General features: G+C 39.8%; 1 protein-coding gene across 1 annotated transcript in view; it reads left to right on the top strand.

Moving 5' to 3' along the window:
* LOC149028437 (uncharacterized) overlaps positions 1–19,695 on the top strand; it is a 39,102-nt gene that overhangs the window by 12,969 nt on the left and 6,438 nt on the right. The window contains exons 2-14 of the mRNA XM_089136578.1: positions 511–613; positions 8,295–8,364; positions 8,495–8,533; positions 8,682–8,799; positions 8,888–8,945; positions 9,058–9,183; positions 9,228–9,245; positions 9,355–9,415; positions 10,047–10,106; positions 10,198–10,217; positions 10,297–10,362; positions 13,588–13,755; positions 14,020–14,277. Of these exons, the coding sequence (XP_088992704.1) occupies positions 511–613; positions 8,295–8,364; positions 8,495–8,533; positions 8,682–8,799; positions 8,888–8,945; positions 9,058–9,183; positions 9,228–9,245; positions 9,355–9,415; positions 10,047–10,106; positions 10,198–10,217; positions 10,297–10,362; positions 13,588–13,755; positions 14,020–14,277 (1,165 nt within the window). The remainder of the gene's footprint in view (positions 1–510; positions 614–8,294; positions 8,365–8,494; positions 8,534–8,681; positions 8,800–8,887; positions 8,946–9,057; positions 9,184–9,227; positions 9,246–9,354; positions 9,416–10,046; positions 10,107–10,197; positions 10,218–10,296; positions 10,363–13,587; positions 13,756–14,019; positions 14,278–19,695) is intronic.

Below are 19,695 nucleotides of genomic sequence, written 5' to 3'. Positions count from 1 at the left end.
CTTCCGATCCTGACTCTTTTAATTGTACGATAGGAAGCTTCATGCACTTGGACACTCTTTTTTAATTGTACAACAGAAATGCCTTCTGCATTATATTGCTTCTTTGCTCTGTTCACTCTTATTTGTGGTGCCCTGTTAGGGACCTGAATGGGTGTTTCTTGTTGAGCTTGAGATCTATATTTCATCCTTTTTTTTGTGTGTGTGTGTGGGTGGGATGAATGAAGAATATCACTACCATAACTCCAAAGGGGAAGAAAGCAAGCAATATCTTTCATGTTTTATTGACATCTTGAATTTTCCTCTGTTTTGTTTGTTATTTAGATGAGGAGACTAGTGAGTACAAACTGATGTTATATTTTTGTTTTATTGTTGTGAAAATTGTAATCTCCAATGACATGTTTTATGTACTTAGTTAATTTTTTTTAAATATACGTAGTGTGGTTCTTCAGAACCTACATTAATTCAACCACTTGTTCATTCATCTAGCAATTCTATCTTGCTTACTTGCAGGTTTCCTATTGTGGAGCCTGATTCTGGTCATACAAAACTTCGTCTTGCAAGCGAAGGCTTGGAGGCAATAGAACGACTAACAACCCCAATTGCAGCTGTTGCGGTAAGTACAATATTGGTTCTTAAACCCTTTTTATCTCTATTTTCTGCTTACCTATATGAAAACATATCTAGTTGGTTCAAAATTTGCATGAAACAAGATTCAAGAATGTGGAGCTACCAATGCTTGGAAATGCTGGAGTTATACCTTCAATTTGGGAGGCATGTGGTACCCTACTTTTGGGGCTCTAAACAAATACAGGATGTTGCAAAAATGAAAGGCTATAAAGTTTCCTCCTCTCTTTTCCTCATCCACATTTTTTTTTTGTTTTTTATTAAAATTTTTTTTTTTTTTTTTTTTTTTTTTTCTTTTTTTTTTTTTCGTTCTTTTTTTTTTTTTTTTTTCCCCCCCGTTAGTAATTCCCCCCCCCCCTGGGGCCCCCCCCCCGGGTGCTTTTGGGGGGGATTAGGGCCTGTGAAAAAATCAAATGGCTTATTGATCCATGATCTCACCCTTTATTTATAATAAAGTGGAGTAGACTATTACGGATAGTTTACTGAATGCAAACTCTAATTTAACTCCTATACAAACTCTTATTAGACTCCTATGATCCAACACTCCCCCTCGTTGGGCTAGATATTAGTCATGCCCAACTTGCCTACATAGGAAGGAAATCTTTTTCTTTCAAACCCTTAGTAAAAACATCTGCTACTTGGTCTCCGATCTTACGGCTGCGATACCCTTGTTCCAACTTTCCTTTGACAAAAAACCTGTCATTTCAATGTGCTTAGTTCGATCATGTTGCATTGGATTATTAGCAATACTAATGCGGCTTGTTGTCCAATTAACATCATGGGTTTGGACTTGGACTCCAATATCTTCGCAAGCCTTTTAACCATAGTAGCTCACAAACTCCACGAACCATGCTCTATTTCAGCTTCGGTACTGATGCTACCACATTCTGTTTCTTACTTCTCCAGTAACTAGATTACCTCCAACAAGGTATAGTAACCTGATTGACTTCTGTCGGAGATCCCCCGTCTGCATCGGTGTATGCTTCTACTTTTAGATTATCGGTGGGTGATGGTATTCCTTTTCCGGAGTTCCCTTCAAATCTTGTAGTATTCTGGTACGACCTTCATATGAGCTAAATATGGATCATGCATGAATTGGCTCACTATCCCTACGTAGTGATGTCTGCCTGGTGTGGGACAAGTAATAGCTTCCCTACCAGCCTTTGGTATCTTCCTTTGTCCACTTGGTTCTCCCTCTTTTTCTTTAGTTTAGCTCCGCTTCATAGGGGTATCAACCTGGTTTACACCCCAACATTCCCACTTCGATAATAGATCTAGACATACTTTCTTTGGGATAGGAATATACCTTTATTTGATCGAGCCACCTCAATCCCTAAGAATCTGTAACTTCCCTAGATCTTTAATTTCAAACTCTTTGCCAAGAAAGTCTTTTAACTTTTGAATTTCTTCACCATCATTCCCTGTGATGACAATATCGTCTACATAAACAATGAGAGTGTGATGTTAGTACCGACTTCTTGACAAATAGTGTATGATCGGCATTGCTTTGCTTGTACCCATAGGTCATTGCCTTATGAGGCGTCCAAACCACATCTAGGAGCTGTTTTAACCCATATATTGACCTCTTCAACCGACGGACTTTCCCTGCAGTTGTCATCGGAAACCATGTGGGATTTCCATATGCCTCTTCTGCTAACTCCCCATGTAGGCATTCTTTCGTCTAGTTGGTGCGTTCCTGTTTGTTCACGCTCGGATACGTACTCACGGTATTTAGTTTCGCACGGGCAAAGGTCTCCCGATAGTCAATCCCATAGGTCCGGTAAACCCCTTTGCCTAGTCTAGCTTTCAACTTGTTGACTGATCCATCCATATTTTGTTTAACCACAAATACCCATTTGCGCCCACTTGTTTTTTTCCTGGAGGAGTGTAATCGGCTCCCAAGTGTCATTTTTCTTCATTGCCCGCATTTCCTCTACCATAGCTTCCTTCCATTTCTTATCGGATGGCTTCCCGCCAACTTTTGGACGGATCGGATGACGGAGAGGATATGCATGTAGAGTCGACAAGAGTTATAAGACATATTTAGCTATGGGATGTTGAGTACAAGATCTGACCCCTTTTCTAACAAGCAATAGGAAGATTGGAAGAAGATACCTCGGTAGAATCGATTCTGAGCGGAGACCGAGCGGTAACGTATCACCTTTCTCCACTTGCTTTAGCCGGTTGTATTTCTTCCTCCGATAAGTCTTCACCTCCTTATTCTGGTCAATTTGGTTTTGAAAGACCCCAACGGTGTGTCTCACGAGTGATCTCCCCTCGCTGGGTTCTTCCGTGGTTCGCGAGGGGTGGATTGGAGTCCTCGTTATCTGGCAAGTCTCCCCGGTCGGGAAACTCTTCCGGGACTCTAAGTTGTGTTGGTCTATGTTGTCGGAAAGAACACCTCTCCTCTAGGACTCTCCCCCTGGAGAGGTGTATGTAGGGCAAAACTCATGAAAATTACATCCATGGATACAATGGTTTTCCTGAGAGAGGATGATAACATTTGTACCCTTTTTGAGTAGCAAAATACCCCAAATATGCAACGTGCCGCGGGAGCCGCTTACTCGGTGGGTTTGATTCTGGCATAGCACACGCATCCAAAACCTTTGGGGGATAACAGAAGAGGCTCCCCGAAGAATCTCATTAGGACATTTAAAACCAAGTATCCTCTGGGCATCCTATTCGGAAGGTGAGCGTGAGTATAGCATCACTCCGATTGGTCGGTACATTCATGCAATCATAATGGACGGGCTATCTCTAGAGATGCCGATTCTTCCTTTCGGCCACCCCATTTTGGGCAGCCGTATCAACGCACTGGTCCGATGTATTATGCCGAGTCGAGAGATATCTTTGAAATTCACCATCAATATACTCGGTGCCATTGTCACTGCGAAGGATCTTTACGGTGGCATTGACCGAGTTTTAATCATATTATGAAATCACGAAAACATCGGAAAACCTCATTTTTTTGTTTTAAAAGATAAATCCATGTAGAACGAGAGTGGCATCATAAAGTAACAAAGTACCTATGGCCGTTGATACACGTCGCGGGGACCCCACACATCGGTATGAATTAGCATAAAAGGAATAGGTCTTCTCTTGAGAAGGTAATGTAGAGCAGTCCTTTTGCAATGCAGGCTTCGCAAATTATCCTCATTATGAGAACCAAATCGGAAATATTTTCTTAAGAGTTCCTGGGGGTGACCTAGCCTACGTGCCCCGTGAAGGTCTAATTTTACCGAATGGACTGGATTAGAGATGTAGTCGCGCCGCGATTCTCCAATCGGCTCAAGCAAATAAAGTCCATTGTCTAGTTTACCACGTCCAATCTCCTTCCCCGTGACTAGATCCTGAAGGACACAATAGTGGGAAGTCACTTTACAATTCAAGTCATGTGTAAGACTCCGATAGAGGCAAGTTACTGAGAAGAGGGAATATGTAACTTTAGACAAGAAAGTGATGAGAATCTGAATGGTTCCTTTTCCGAATAGAGAATATGAGCCATCAGCGATTCGAACTTTATCCTTTCCGGGTTGGAGAATATTGTGAAGAAGAGGATAAACTCGTCATATGATCTGTGGCTCCCGTATCAATGATCCAAGGAGTAGAAACCGAAGAAGCTTGAAAGCTTGTAAAAGTTTTACCCGATATAGCAAGGTAAGAGTTGGTATGGGTAGTAGAGGAGCGGTGGTCGAGGTTGTCCGTCAATAGTTGTCATGTTGACAAAATTATCTGCAGCTTCTTCGGTCTTCAACCTTTCGAAGTAACTGAAATGTCGCGAATGCAATAGCCAAACAACCCAAACAGATCTACCTCTTTTTTTTTTTTTAATGACAAATATGTCCTTGAAAAAGCGGAATTTGCAAATAAATCTCGGAACTTATACAAATTTACATATAAGTCCCTCGAAGCAAATTTACCAAAATAACTCAAAACTTAAATTCAAAATTGAATTCGCCGTCCCAAACATTTACCAAAATACCTAACCCTCAAAACTTGAATTCAAAACTTAAATTCAAAAATTGAATTCAAAAACTTGAATTCAAAAATCAAATTCAAACCATAACTAATCCGTTATGGTCTTTCACGAAGCTTAAGGAGAACCGCCCCCTCGAAGAACCTTAATAGCGAACCCCAATCGAAGGTTTCGGATGACTAACCAAGCTTCGAATCGCAGCTTCGGATGAAGAATCGGACAGAGAAAATTTCGAGCTGGCCGGTTGTTGCGCGGGAAGTTGCTGATTTCTTCTTCTCTTCTTCTCTTCTTCTTTCCTCTGTTTTCGTTCTTATTCATTGAATCGAGGCGGCGATCGTCTTCTTCTTTCTTTTTTTTTTTTTTTTTTTTTGTCCAATTGGCAACCAAGATGGTACTGAAAAACTGCCTAGAACCGAAGATTGGCGATGGGTTTGAAAAAAATCAGAAGAAGAAGAAGGTAGGTCGCTTCCCAAATCGAATTTAGGCTCGTGCCATGTTGAAATACAATGTTTGGCGGAATGGCTTATTGATCCATGATCTCAAGCCCTTTATTTATAATAAAGTGGAAAGTAGACTATTACAGGAATAGAAGTTTACATGAATGCCTCTACTCCCCTCCCTCTCCTCTTTTTTTTCTTCTTCCAACCCGCACCGCGCCCCGCCCCCCCCCCCCCCCCCTTTCCTTTGCCGGCCGCCGCCGGCCCGGCCCTTCGCCGCCCCTCCGGCCGGGCGCCGGGGCCCCCGGCCCGCGCCGCCCCCCGGCCTCGTCCCCGCCCCCCCCGCCCCCCCGCCCCCCCCCCCCCCCCCCCCCCCCCCCCCCCCTTTCCCCCCCCCGCCCCCGGCCCCCCCCCCCCCCCCCTCCCCCCCACCCACCCCCCCAGGCCCCCCCCAACCGCCGGCGCAATTTCCGGTTGTTTTTGGATATGAGAAACTCTTGGTCCTCCCCCCCCCCCCAAGCCCCCTTTTGTTGGTTACCTTAGAAGATCCCTGATGTAATCCAGGGTCTAGGTTGACCTTCCAGGTCCCTCTGTTAGTAGAATCAACTACTAAATGGGTTAATAAAAGGTTATGGTTTTGTTGATGGATTTGTTTTGGGTAAAGAAAGGTTAAACTTTGGGTGCTGTGATGTCTAAATAATGATGGATTTTCTTATGGGATGGTTTTGGTGAAGAAAATGGGTAATATATTGTGTATCTTGGTTTTGGAAAGTTTAGAGAAAGGTGTAGGGTTTTCACAAAAGTAAGATGGGCTGGTGGTTTTGAGATTACTAGGGTTTGGGTTACCCAAAGATCCTATAGAATGAATTGAGGTTGGTAGGAAAAGGAATGGGTTAATATGTATGATTTGAGATACCCAAACATACACCAAGTAGGATGTGGGGAAGGGAAATTAGAACCACAATGTTGTGGAACAGGAAGGGAAGGTTAGGGTTTTAACAAACTAACCTAAGGGGGTGGGAGGGTCGTAGGGTCTTGCGGTTAGGACAGGGGTTAGGGATGATCCTTGATCTTTCTTGATCTTCACCTCTCTTTCTTTCTTTCGTCTCTTCTTTTCTTTTTCTCTTTCTTCTTTCTTTTCTTTATTTTTTGGAATTCTGCACAGATTCAAAAGAAATTGAATTGTAGAAATTCTGCAATGCATGAAAAGGGTCTGCGATGGGTTTCTTGGGTTCCTATGCTGTCACAGGCCAAGAAAGGAAAAGGAAGGGAAAGAGAAGGTGTTGCCGCAAGAGAAAAAGAGGTGGTGGAGTTGTGGCTTGCTGTCACAGGGATTAGAAGAGGTAGAGGAGGCTTGCGCAAGGGCTGGGTAGGGGATTCGGGTTGGGAGGGGCTGGGACTGTACTTGTTGGGGAAACTGCTGTTAGCCTGTTACACTTGAAGAAGGTGAAGATAGTTGTGTTTTCAGAGAAAACTCTCAACCTAGGTTGTGTGGTCACTCCCACGACTCCAAGCCCTATTCTTCATTCATGTTCAAAGTGATTCTTTACAAGGAGAGTGGAGATGTAACTAGCCTTACATGGAAAGACTCAGACCTGGACTAAGCTTACTAATTCCTAATAAGACTGAACTAGGGGATCCTATTTAGGATAGGATTCCCTTTACAACTCAATCATTAAATAAAACTAGAAAGGACTCTTTAAATAAGAGTTCCAAAAATATACAATTTTGGAAATAAGATACTTAATTACCAGTAGGAGTCGTACTTGAAAATTGGACCCTAACGGGGATTCCTACTCAGACATGGACTCTTTAATAACTTGAGAAAAACAAACCCAAACAGAAAAATAAAGATAGATCCATGACGCTTGAATCAGGGCCTCAGGTGGATTCCAACCAGACCCCTCTTGGATCACCCTATTCTATGCTTAGTTTGCAGAAACTTTAAGGATAGATGACCTTAGCTGGTTTATCTTCTTTTTAAAACCCTTCTGGAATCACCTTATTCCCGTAGACCAGTAAAAGTTATCCCCAGAATACTACTCAGAGATCATTTTGCCAAAATTTCTGTTGTGGTTGTTAGAAAAGAAGTCTCCCTATCTGAGTGAGGCTTAAGCATGACCTATGTTTGAGCCATTTTGCATTGTTCCAAGCAGTGATCCCCATTATAGGCAAAGATTGTAAAATATCAGATGTCATTTTTGTGGCTTCCCATTTTACTGCTGTTATATTAGTTCCACTAATAAAAAAAAATATAAAAAAAAAAGAAAAGAAAAAGAAAAAGAAAAAGAAAAGGAAGAAGAAGAGAATTCACTAAGGAGATTGTTGTCCAAGTTGAAGACATTTTGACAGAAGAAGGCCTTCAGCAAATACAGTTGAGTGGGTATCTTTTGGTACTGAAAGATATCAACAAGAATTAACTTCTTTACCAAAAATCAAGTGCCATCATGAACTGGATGCGCTGGTTTATTTGGGAGGCCGTTGGTATTCGCATATTAAAAAAAAGAAGAAAGCCAGTAAAGTGAAGAGGGTGGGGAACAAAATTAAGAAAATTCTTTTTGAGGGGGTTTGAATTGGAAGCTGGAGGACATCGTTATTTTGGCACTCCAGTCCCTTGGTTTCTTCAAGGCAAATCCTTCTGTTGGTTGGGTACCATATTCTATATTTTGAGGCTTATGGAAGGTAACAAATATTATCTTCTTGAGGAGATGTTGCAGATATTTATGTTGCTAGACTGGAGAGCCTTAAAGGTAGAATGATCTTTCTATTAGGAAGGAATCATGTGGTTTTGATATGTTAGTCTATGGAGTTTTACTTCCCAAGGGGATCATATGTGTGTGTGCGTGTGTGTGTATGTTTTGGGTGGGGGGGGTGCAGTGTGGGGGAGGGGTTAGGTACAAATTACAAAAAGAATTGAAAAGCAGATGTTTAATGCAACTGGTACTCTGCCCCAAAAGTCAGGTGCATTATTTCAACTTGACATGTATCGTTTCAGTCTTTTCTCAGTCTTATGAATTGAGAGTTGTTCTCACAGTCGTTATAGTGCTTTCCTCAGTCTCATGAACTGAGTTATTCTCACCATCATCAAAATGAACTTGAGTATCCATGATAAGCTCTTAGCCTGAAAGATGCCTGATTGTTATTTTGAGTTGTCATGCATTAGGCTTCTTAGCATGAACTTAATGCTTCCATCACCTTATCTTAAAATGGAAAAGAAAAAAAAGACTTTAACTTCATCTTCATGATTACTTTCTCAGGTTATTGGTCCATACCGTTCTGGCAAATCTTTTCTACTGAATCAACTTCTCTCTCTTTCATGTTATGAAGGTGATTTTATTTTTTCTAGAATAATTTTTCTTTAGTATCTTCCACGGTCAGTACTTCTCACACTTATGTTTTCTCTATGAATCTAGGCTGTTTTATCTTCTAATTACTAGGAACTGGGTCTTATGTACAGGATTTGGTGTTGGCCACATGCGTGATACCAAAACAAAAGGTTGATTCACATTTCAACGAATCTGGATTTGCAGCCACTCATATCTGAAAACATATACACAAGCACATAGCATATTGGCTTCGGTTGCCATCTTATTCTAAATGTTACGCAGACGACTATCCTTCACATTGGTTTTTCTTTGTTTCAGGGATATGGGTATGGGGAACACCATTAGAGTTAGTTATAGATGGGATAAAAATATCTGTGCTTTATCTAGACACTGAAGGATTTGAAAGTGTTGGGAAGTCAAATGTATATGATGACAGGTAATGTTCTGATATTCTACATATTCCATCTGGCTTCAGGGGGTTTTCCATGGTTCTCATTGTCAACTTCCCAAATTTGTGTTCACAGGATTTTTGCTTTGGCAAATGTTATGAGTTCTGTGCTAATCTACAACCTACCAGAGACGGTTTGTCTTATAGCTAATTAGTGGAAAAGATGCTACATGGATCTTTTAGTCGTGATGGATGGATGCATACTACTCATTGATTTGTTGTGTGGTTCTTGTATTTTTCTCTTAGATCCGTGAAGCTGATATATCTAGGTTGTCATTTGCTGTTGAACTTGCGGAAGAATTCTATGGAAGGTCAGCAAGTCTGAACATCTCTTCTCTATTAACTTTTTGCAATCATAACTGCCATATTTCTATGACTAACACTTCTTCATTCCATCTTTTTCTTGTTAATTAAACATGGATTACAGAGTGAAGGTAAATTTCTAATCACTTTCATTTGTATAGGTTGGTGCAGTTTGTAATGGTTTGCCATTTGATATGGTTCTAAAATTTAAAAAAAATGTATATATATTTTTTTCCATAGGGGCAAGATGTTGCATTTGTGCCTGCCAAGTTGTTGTGGCTAATTCAGAGGGACTTCTTACGTAAGTTCAGAAAACTCAAAGGAAATCATTTTCCAGTCTCTTTCTGGGAAGGGAAGTTCATAGCCATATGTAGTCCTTAAGAGCAATTCTTAGAATACCAGGAACAATTGATTGAAATGTTCTAGTATGAAATAAAATTTATCAAAGACATATCCTCAATTTTACTAGTTCATTCATCATGAGCAACAGATCTGATTTTGAAATTCTTATTATCCAATCCCCATGAGACTTCATATTGCATCTTCTCCTTTCATTCTTCTGATAAAATTGTTCTTCATATATAGAAGAGGAAAGAAGAAAGGAGATTTCCCACCCAAATTGCTTCTAGAATGCCAGCTTTTATTCTTTTCTGGGCCATCCAATGATTGTCCCTGTCTTTCACTCAGAGAATGCATCTTAACTCTGCCATTTTAGGCTGTTTTTGAAGTGTATGAGTTGGTTTGCTAAACTTCATTTTCTTGAAGAGGAGTAACCATTCTTGGATCAATGCAAACAAGATCAGGAATACCACTAAGATTTAACCTTCTCTATTTGTTTTTTGATTACCAAAGAATGGAAAACGTCACTACTTCAAGTATTTGCAGACATACCAGTATGGCATGAATTTTTACATTTTGATGCTGTCTTACAGAAGGGAAAAGTGTACAGCAGATGGTAGATGAAGCTCTTCGGCAGGTCCCTAACTACGATGGTTAGTTTTTGTAATCTGTTTGCTTTTATTTACCTTTTCAGCACCTATATTAAATCAAACAATTGATTATGTGTGCCTATTCTGACTGCAGGTAACAAAAATATTGATCAGGTACTGTTTGCTCTAAAGTTTCCTTCTCAGTAATATAATTGTTTCGGGGTTGCAATATTATTTTTCTTGTTTGAAGCAGATTAATCAGATTCGAGAATCACTGGCAATCATGGGTGATAATAGCACAGCCTTTAGCTTACCTCAGGTATGGGTTGCTCATGGTACGATTTGAGCGAGTGGAAACTACGCTTTTTTTTCTTCTTTCTTTTCTTTGCTCATTTTTCGTTTGATTCATTTGATTTTCCCCTACCAATCTCCAATCACATTCAAAAGTGATAATTGATGGTTTTCCCTAATCTTGAACCTTCATTCTTGAGTACCAATTCGTGGTTGAGCAAACCAATACTGAAATAGATAGTCAAAGGAGCATTATAGAAAATAATATAAAAGGACAATAGGTAGGGGAGGAAATGGAAGCATTAGTCAAAGCAGCATCATAGAAACTTCTCCCTATATAAGGTCTGGCACACAGGTTCTTGTCTTCCAAACAACTCTATTTTGCAGTCATACCAGTATTAAGTACCTTCAACATGCACATCTTTTCTTACAAACTCTTCAATACTCAATTTAACCCTGCCTCTGCCTCTTTTAGCCGCGTCAAACTAAATCTGTTCATTTTACCAGTGTTTGAAAATGTTTTTTATTTAATTTTTTTGACTTGCGTGCAATTGACTCTTACTCTCCCTCACCCACACATGTTTGTGTTTGGGAAGAATTTGGGATGCACACTATCCGCTAATGTCATGCATTCAGGCTCTTCATGCAGTTAAATGATAATTCCAAGCCTGGATGTCTACAAGAAGATGTAGCACAGTGCCATTTCAGCTTGAAAAATAAACAGGAGTTAAGGCTTGGTTAATCATGTCTTTTAGAACTCACTCAGTCGGAAAAAAAACTTATGCCCATGCAGGTGCTGATGATGAATCTTGCATGACAATATACTCTCTCGCACTTCTAGTTCAGTCTTTTCTCCTATGCTGCAGTATTACTCCAACTCCAACTTCTAGTTATGGACCTGGATCCAATCTCTGGAACTGGATCATGCGTGAAAAGATGCAAATCAAATCCTTCAAGGTTAACCATTTTTCTATATTTTTAAATTTAAGTACTCATCCTAAAGTAGAACAGCAACTAACTGACTCTGAATCTAACTTAGCAAGTCCAATCATGGGCTGCTTTGTAAGAAATAAGATTGAACTAAAATACTTAAAATGAGACACTGGAACATAACCTACAATCACCTTGCTGTTCTTGACTTATGGGCAGAATAATGAACTGCCAGTGCCCAACTGAATTACAATCCCGTAAATAAAATTTAGTATATAGTTCTGATAAACTAACAATGTGTAGCTGGGTGTTCGGGTGTATCTGTAAGTGCATGGAATCGTGACCAAGTAACAAAGTGAAAGTAGAGTATTGTTCCCAACAGAGAGCAATTCAAAACCCAAATCGCATACCAATGTCTATTCCTCTTATAGTTATTTAGCCAATCAATAATCCAAGGAATCAATTTTATTCTAAACTAATCTAATAAGAAGAATTAAAAGAATGAATTAACTAACGAACTAACAGAACAACAAAGTAAATGAATCAAATACTAGAAGAGAATCAGTGTTTCAACTTCACCAATCACCTCAGGAATAATTAATAAATCTAATGACACAATTCACTAAACCTCTATTTTCGGCAGAATTCCCTCCATTAGACAAGCACTGTTGTTATGGTAATGAAGCCCCTAATTTACCCAACTCATCCTCTCTGTTGCAACTCAGATGTAAGTCAGTGAATAACATTAAGATCAAAAACCGGGCAAGGCCGAATGAGCCACCTAGAACTGCTACATGCTAGGTGTAAAAACTCACCGTTCTAATCCCCTTTTTACCCACTTGAAATCTTCACTGTTAAGTCCTTTAAAATCGTACTAAATCATTTCAATAGTGGCCAAGTATTCAGCATTAAGAACAGGGCAAAAGAACACAACGAAAGAAATCAATGAATTGTATAAAATAAATAAGCTAATTAGTCATGAGACTCAGAGGATCCATCTACACTCTGATAAAAGGAAAACTAGAACATGGTGATTACATCCATCCTCTAATAAAAAACAGTAGAAAACATAGAAGAACAGGAAGAAGCTTCCCAAAATAAGGCTCCAAGAGGTCACTCAGCGCTTGCGCCACTCCAATCCTTCCAATCTCCGCCAATTGAACTCTCAAATTTGTTCAAAACCTTCTTCTTTATAGAGAGGTAGCATTCTAGATAAGTTAACACCAAAAGGATTCAAATCGGGGTTTCCAAACTAGCCCTGAATCTTAATTCCATACATATTTTTGCTTGGTGATCCACCGGTCGATCAGCTAGTCAAGGCCGTCTATGGAACGACAATTATAGGGGCAGATGATCCAGGGTAACTGGGGCCTGCTTGATTGCCTGTCGACTGGTCAGTTACCCCGGCTGCTGTGATGTGTATTTCTGCAGCATATTGGCTCTGGTTGATGGCTGATTCAGGCTGGTCGATCCAATACACCGGTCCCTTGTATTTGCCTTTTTCTCCTCTATTTCAGATCTTTTTCCGCTTCACCATCTCTCAGGGTAATATGGGCCACCAGATAATAAATCTAAATGCAATTTGGGCTCCTCCAAAACAAATTTTGGCCCCAAGCTCGCGCAGTCCTCCAAAATAATTTTTGCTCACTCTGCTTGCTCCATTCCCAGCAGGGGGCTGCCACCCCATGCCACCCCCGCATAACACAATTCAAATGTGTTAACGAGCTTGGGATCATTCCAAAAATGATCATTTTATTCTAAAATTAATCTTTTTTGGTAGAAATTCTAAAAATTAATCTAATCATTGAAAATTATGCACAGTAGTCAAGTTCATCAAGAAAGATAAAATGGGGTTAATTTGATAAGTTCCAATCAGTAAAGCAATCAAACTACGTATTTGATAGCCAAAATCTATTAAAAAATGTATGTATAAAATTTGGCTATCCCTGGGCAGCAGCTCTAGGTCCTGTGCAGCAAGCCTTTGGACTTCTCTTGGCCTTCCACTTGGTGTGGGTCTTGGTCTTGCATCAATTTGCCTTTGCACATGACCACCTGATCTCTATGACCTTGTGATATTGAATTTGTTCTGATGAACAGTCTCAACATATGACATTTTGGTACTTTATCCTGTGTGCTAGATGGAGGGTTAACCAACTACCCTCACCCCCTTCCTTCAAAACAAACAGACACACACTAAAAAAACACCAAGAGAAGGTTTTGTAATGGGTCCATATTGGTTCATTTGTTGGCACATGCCAAATGCATTTTGTCATGGTTTATCCTTTGGAATGCTTTGGTAAAATTTTTAAAATTGAACTTACAGCCTCATCTCCAGCGGACCAAGCTTTGTGACATGAAGGATGCTGATCTTGACCCAAGTTATGTTAAGAAGAGGGAGCAGTTGAAAGAACTTGTTATTTCTCTTATTCGTCCAAAAATCGTTCAGGGTAAACCTCTCAGTGGAAGGGAGTTTGTATCTTTCTTGCAGCAGGTGTGTTTCTTTCATCATCCCATACTATAGTTGTAAATGCATAAAATTTGTAATGAGAGCTTCTATCACTGTGAGTTTAGCTGATCAGAATGTGCTCAATTTTTCGGCACTGAGGTTTTGAGTTTTCAACTTGCCTTACCTCTCCACTGTTCTCACTGGAGAAGGGGAAAAAACTAAAGAGCTAAAAGGCATTGCTAGGTTTATTGAGTGTTTTTTCCCCCTTTTTGATTTAATTGCTTTTTCCTGAACACGTCTATATTTCAGATTGTTGAAGCCTTGAACAAAGGAGAGATACCTTCTGCAGGTTCTCTTGTTGAGGCTTTTAATAAGGGAATTCTTGAGCAATGCTTGAAGATATACAGTCAGAGGATGGGTGAGGTTGAGTTACCACAGTCAGAGCAATCTCTGCAACAAGCCCACCATGCAGCTAGAGAAGAAGCCATGAAGGTCTTTGAAAAGCAGCATTTCGGTCATCACCATGCTAAGAAATCTGTTGCCAAATTGGAGAACGAAATACAAGAGGTATGCCAGGGAGGTAGTCATTTGGTATTAGATTGGAAACTGTTGAACTAGAACATTTATCTAATTTGGGGCTTAAAATAACTTAAATTCAGAGAGTAAATTTAATTAAACCAATCTAAACTTCAAACTGAAAGAGCTCAGGGTTTTGGAAAATTTTGGATTTTTCAACCCTGAATATGACTCACCAAGCTTCAGCCTTGATATTACATGCTAGACCAGATTACTCTAAGGCAGGAGAAGGTAGCGCCACAACTGCACTCAGCAAAAATTTTTAGTTCTAATTTAATCCATTTTTCCCACAATGGGGGACAATTTAAAGAAGTTGTAACAACCTTGTTTACAAGTCCTAATCTAAAAAGAAATGTTAGAAAACAAGCTTTAAACAATCAAAATAGCAGTTGAACTTGAACAGAGAAAAGAGAGAAGAAGAAGAAGAGAAGAGAGATGAAGAACCAGTAGAAAAGACCTGTGATTCTTAGCTAAAGAATCTAGAATCACAGAGCATTTTTATTTATAGCTTCTAATGAATCTAATACAACTTGAGAGACAAGTAATTGTCCTCTAGAAGAAGGAAACAAAATATTACAGCTTTAGTAACTTCCTAACTCCTAAATAGAAAGTTCTGAAAATAGAAACTACCACCAAAATAGAAACTATGCTTTCTAAAAAACTCCCAAAACTTATGTAGCAAGATTCCCACATTAGAAATAGAAAATATAATCAAAACAACAGCAAAATACTGTTCACGTGAACAGTAAAAAACTGTTCGCGTGAACACTAACGTGAACAGTAAATTTCCTATTTATGTATACTTCAACACTCCCCCTCAAGCTGGAGCATACAAATCTCCCATGCCCAGCTTGCAACAGATAGATTGAAAACTTGGTCTGAACAGAGCTTTGGTGAACAAATCAGCTAGTTGGTCAGTAGAACTCACAAAAGGAGTTGTTATAAGCTTCTTCTTCACTGCATCACGCACAAAGTGACAATCTACCTCTATATGCTTCGTTCTCTCATGGAACACTGGATTACTAGCAATGTAAGTGGCTGCCTGATTATCACAAAACATTTTCATAGGGGTAGAAACTGGAAATCCTATTTCCTCTAACAATGAACGAAGCCACATCAATTCAGCAGCGGTGTGGGCCATAGCCATATACTCAGCTTCAGCACTAGATCGAGCAATGGTGGACTGTTTCTTACTTTTCCAAGTCACAAGATTTCCACCAAGAAAAGTACAATAACCTGTGGTTGACCGGCCATCAATGACGGATCCAGCTCAATCTGCATCAGAAAAGGCAACCAAGTCCATACTTCGATTTGGTCAATAGATGAGCCCTTTTCCGGGCGCACTCTTGAGGTACCGAAGCACTCTCATCGCTGCATCCCAAGGAGCCTTCCTATGAGACTGCATAAACTGACTCAACACACCAACAAAATAAGAAATATCAGGACAAGTAACAGTAAGATAAATAAGTTTCCCAATAAGACTCCTGTAACGATGGACATCATCTAACAAGTCACCATCATCACGTCCTAACTTCAACTGAGGATCCATGGGAATGTCGCTAGGTTTAGAAGCAAGCATGCCAGTCTCAGTCAAAAGATCTAGCACATACTTTCTTTGTGACAAACTTACTCATTTTTTACGGATCACTTCAATCCCCAAGAAATATTGTAGATCACCTAAATCTTTGGTTTGGAAAGATTTTTGTAAGTGTGCCTTAACTGTATGGATTGCATCAACATCATTGCCTAAAAGGACAATATCATTAACATAAACTGCCATAATGACAACACAATCACCCTGCCATCTAACAAACATAGAGTGATCAGAATAACACTGTACAAAACCAAAAGACTCCACAGTCTTGCTAAATTTCTCAAACCAAGCCCGTGGAGACTGTTTGAGTCCATAAATCGCTTTATGAAGCCTGCAAACACGAACACTGTCCTCCCCTTGAGCAACATACTCTGGAGGTTGCTCCATATAAACTTCTTCATGAAGATCACCATATAAGAATGCATTTTTTATGTCAAGCTGAAAAAGAGTCCAATCATAATTCACAGCCAAAGATATCAAGACACGGACAGAATTAAGTCTTGCCACAGGAGAAAAAGTCCCAAAATAATCTACACCATATGTTTGTGTATAGCCCTTAGCCACCAAGCGGGCCTTAAGCCTTTCAATCGTACCATCAGACTGGTACTTAATTGTATACACCCACCGACAGCAGACCACATCTTTCCCAGGAGGTAAGTTGACTAAAGACCATGTATGGCGAGAATGTAAAGCATCCATTTCCACATCCATAGCGGCTTTCCAGCCAGGAATTTTAAGAGCTTCGGTATGATGGGTTGGAATATGAACGGCAAACATAGACAAAGCAAGGCAACGAAAGCTAGGAGGGAGATGAGAGGTAGAAACAAAATTGGAAACAGGATAAACAATGTTAGAGTGTAAAGTGCAAGTACGAGTACCTTTCCTTAAAGCAATTGGTAAGTCATCTGAAGGCAGAGTGGGATCTCCACTAGAAGAATCCGCAGGTGGAGAGGATGAAAAAGGAACATCCGTAGGGCCAGCTTCAGGCTCCACTAAAGGAGAGCCGCTAATATTGTTAGGAGGAACTCTACTATCCACAATATAGTCTGGCAACTTATGTCTTCGCTGATAAACCTGTAGAGGAACATTGCTAGTGGAAGGAACTAAAGAGGGAATAGGAGGAGTATCATCCAAAACATTTTCAACAGACACAGATTGACTTAGATAATAAGGAGTGTCTTTAAAAAAGGTCACATCCGCACTTGTAAATTGTTTGCTAAGAACCAGATCATAACAACGAAAACCTTTTTGAGTGCGTAAGTACCCAAGAAAAATACACTTAATAAAACGGGGGGAAAGTTTATCCAAAGGATGTGGTATGTGAACAAAACACACACAACCAAAAATTTTGGGTGGAACTGAAAACGGTTCTCTATTGGGAAAAACAATTGAAAAAGGAGATTTTTCAGAAAGCAAAGGCATAGGCATGCGGTTAATTAAATGACCAGCAGTCAAAATTGCATCACACCAATAATTCTTTGGAACATTCATCTGAATCAAAATAGCACGTGCAACCTCCAAGAGGTGACGATTTTTGCGTTCAGCCACTCCATTTTGTTGGGGAGTGAATGAACAACTGGTTTGATGAATCATTCCAAGAGAATCACACAAGTTAGATATATCATGTTGCACATATTCTAAAGCATTATCAAACCGAAAAATTTTAATAGGAAGAGAAAATTGAGTCCGAATTTCATGAATAAAACTTTTAAATGTAGTTAAGAACTCTTTCCGATCCTTTAAAAGATACAACCATGTAAGACGGGAGAAATCGTCCACAAAAGTAACAAAATATCGAAAACCATGCCTATTACTAATTCTACAAGGGCCCCAAATATCGGAATGAACAAGAGAAAATAAGGACTCACTACGAGTGATAGAGCGTGGAGGATAGGTGGCACGATGATGCTTCCCTAACTCACACGCTTCACAATTTAATCTAGACACTGATTTAAAAGAAGGAAATAAAATTTTTAATCTAGGTAAAGACAGATGGCCTAAACGACAGTGCCACTGGAGAGCATCTACACAATCATCAGAAAGAGCCGCAATAGGGGTAGCATAGTCCAGATAGTAAAGTCCATTCCTTTCACACCCTCCACCAATCGTTTTCCTCGTGTGAAGGTCCTGGAAAACACAATAAGTGGGAGTAAAAGTCACAGAGCAGTTTAGTGCTTTAGTTAATTGACTAACAGATAATAAGTTAAAAGGAAAGTCAGCAACATGAAGTACGGACGATAAAGTAAGAGAAGGTGTAGGAGAAACACTTCCAGAGCCTAGAATAGGTGTGGAAGTCCCATTAGCTATGACAACAGAATTTTTAGTGGTAGATTTAGAAAAAGAGCTAAAAAGTGATGACTTACCAGTCATATGGGAAGAGGCCCCTGAATCGATGATCCAAGAGGTGGGAGTAGAAGTGAGAAGTGCTGTGTTGCTCGTGCGAGAAAGTGTGGCAGCAAAAGTACTAGTGGATGTGGAAGCGCCAGTTTCAATATTTTGCAATCGGCGAAGGATTTGGCTTACATCATCTCTTAGAGTCTTAGACAAGTCCCTTGAAGAAGATCCAGAACCACTATCGTTGTTTGCTTCAGTTATCGTACCACCATCCGAAACGGCATGATTGGCAAGGTGCTTGGCCCACTCTGGTTTTCCATGTTTGGCCCAACAAGCTTCCATTAAGTGCTCTGTTTTACGTCAATGAGTACAAAGTCGAGATGTCTTATCAGACAGTTGAACACCAGGACCTCCAAAAGACCTACTAACTCCCCCTGAACCACAACCACGTCCCCTTCCATAAGAGGTAGTGAAGGCTGAATTTTCTCCTTTAGAACTTTTGTTTGGAGAACTCCCTTCAAGCAAGGCAATATGTTGAAGTCTAGAATATGCTTCACTAAGATTAGGGACATGCTCACCAGCAAGAAGATGTCCTTTGACAGATTTCAGTTCAGGGTTCAATCCTGCAAGAAACTTAGACACAAAAAATTCATTCCGTTGGGCCTTTAGCTTCTCTATATTAGTGGTGAGAGGTTGAAAGACATTCAACTCCTCCATCATGCCTTTAAAGGAGTTGTAATAATCCTGCAGAGACTTGTTAGCTTGCTGAAATTGAAATAGCTTTTCATAAATACTAAAAATCCAAGTCATATTTTTAGCTTGGGAATAAGTCTCTTGCAAATCATCCCATATTCCCTTTGCAGTCATATGGAACATAACATTCGCTGCAATATCAGGTGCCATACTATTCCACATCCAAATTTTGATGATTGCATCATCTTGGATCCAACTAAAATAGGATTTGTCAATCTCAGCAGGAGGTTCATCCTCAATGAACTTAAGCTTACCTTTTGCAAGTGTGTACACCCGAACCGCTTGTGACCACAACAAGTAATTAGAACTACCTTTGAGCTTGATAGATGTAATTTGAACGTTTACATGATCTCCTTGAGATCCTTTTGATTCAGCCGTACTCATGATTGAGTCACGTGTAAGTGAAGACATTAAATTGAGGTAGATAGCACTCAAATCAGTTTTCCAAAACTTGAAGTAGAATGAGCAAAAAAAAAAAAAATTCTGCAACCTTAGGACAAAATAGGAGAAAAAAAAAGAGAGAGGTAACAAAGGTATCCAAGTTCTGGAACGTGTAAGAGTAAGGTAATAGGTAGAGAAGATCAGTTCACATGAATATCTGATCTAACAGTCCATAATATACAACATTAGGTGGCTGCACACCAAGGAAACAGAAAAAAAAGAATTTCAGAAGAGAATATTGAGAACAACACTATTTTGATTCAAAAAACCTCTGATGCCATGTTAGA

The sequence above is a fragment of the Hakea prostrata genome, chromosome 1, assembly GCF_041222555.1.
Source record: "Hakea prostrata isolate BN-2017 chromosome 1, UWA_Hpros_2, whole genome shotgun sequence".
In the NCBI taxonomy this organism is placed as follows: domain Eukaryota; kingdom Viridiplantae; phylum Streptophyta; class Magnoliopsida; order Proteales; family Proteaceae; genus Hakea; species Hakea prostrata.
This window is presented reverse-complemented; position numbering and strand designations above follow the sequence as displayed.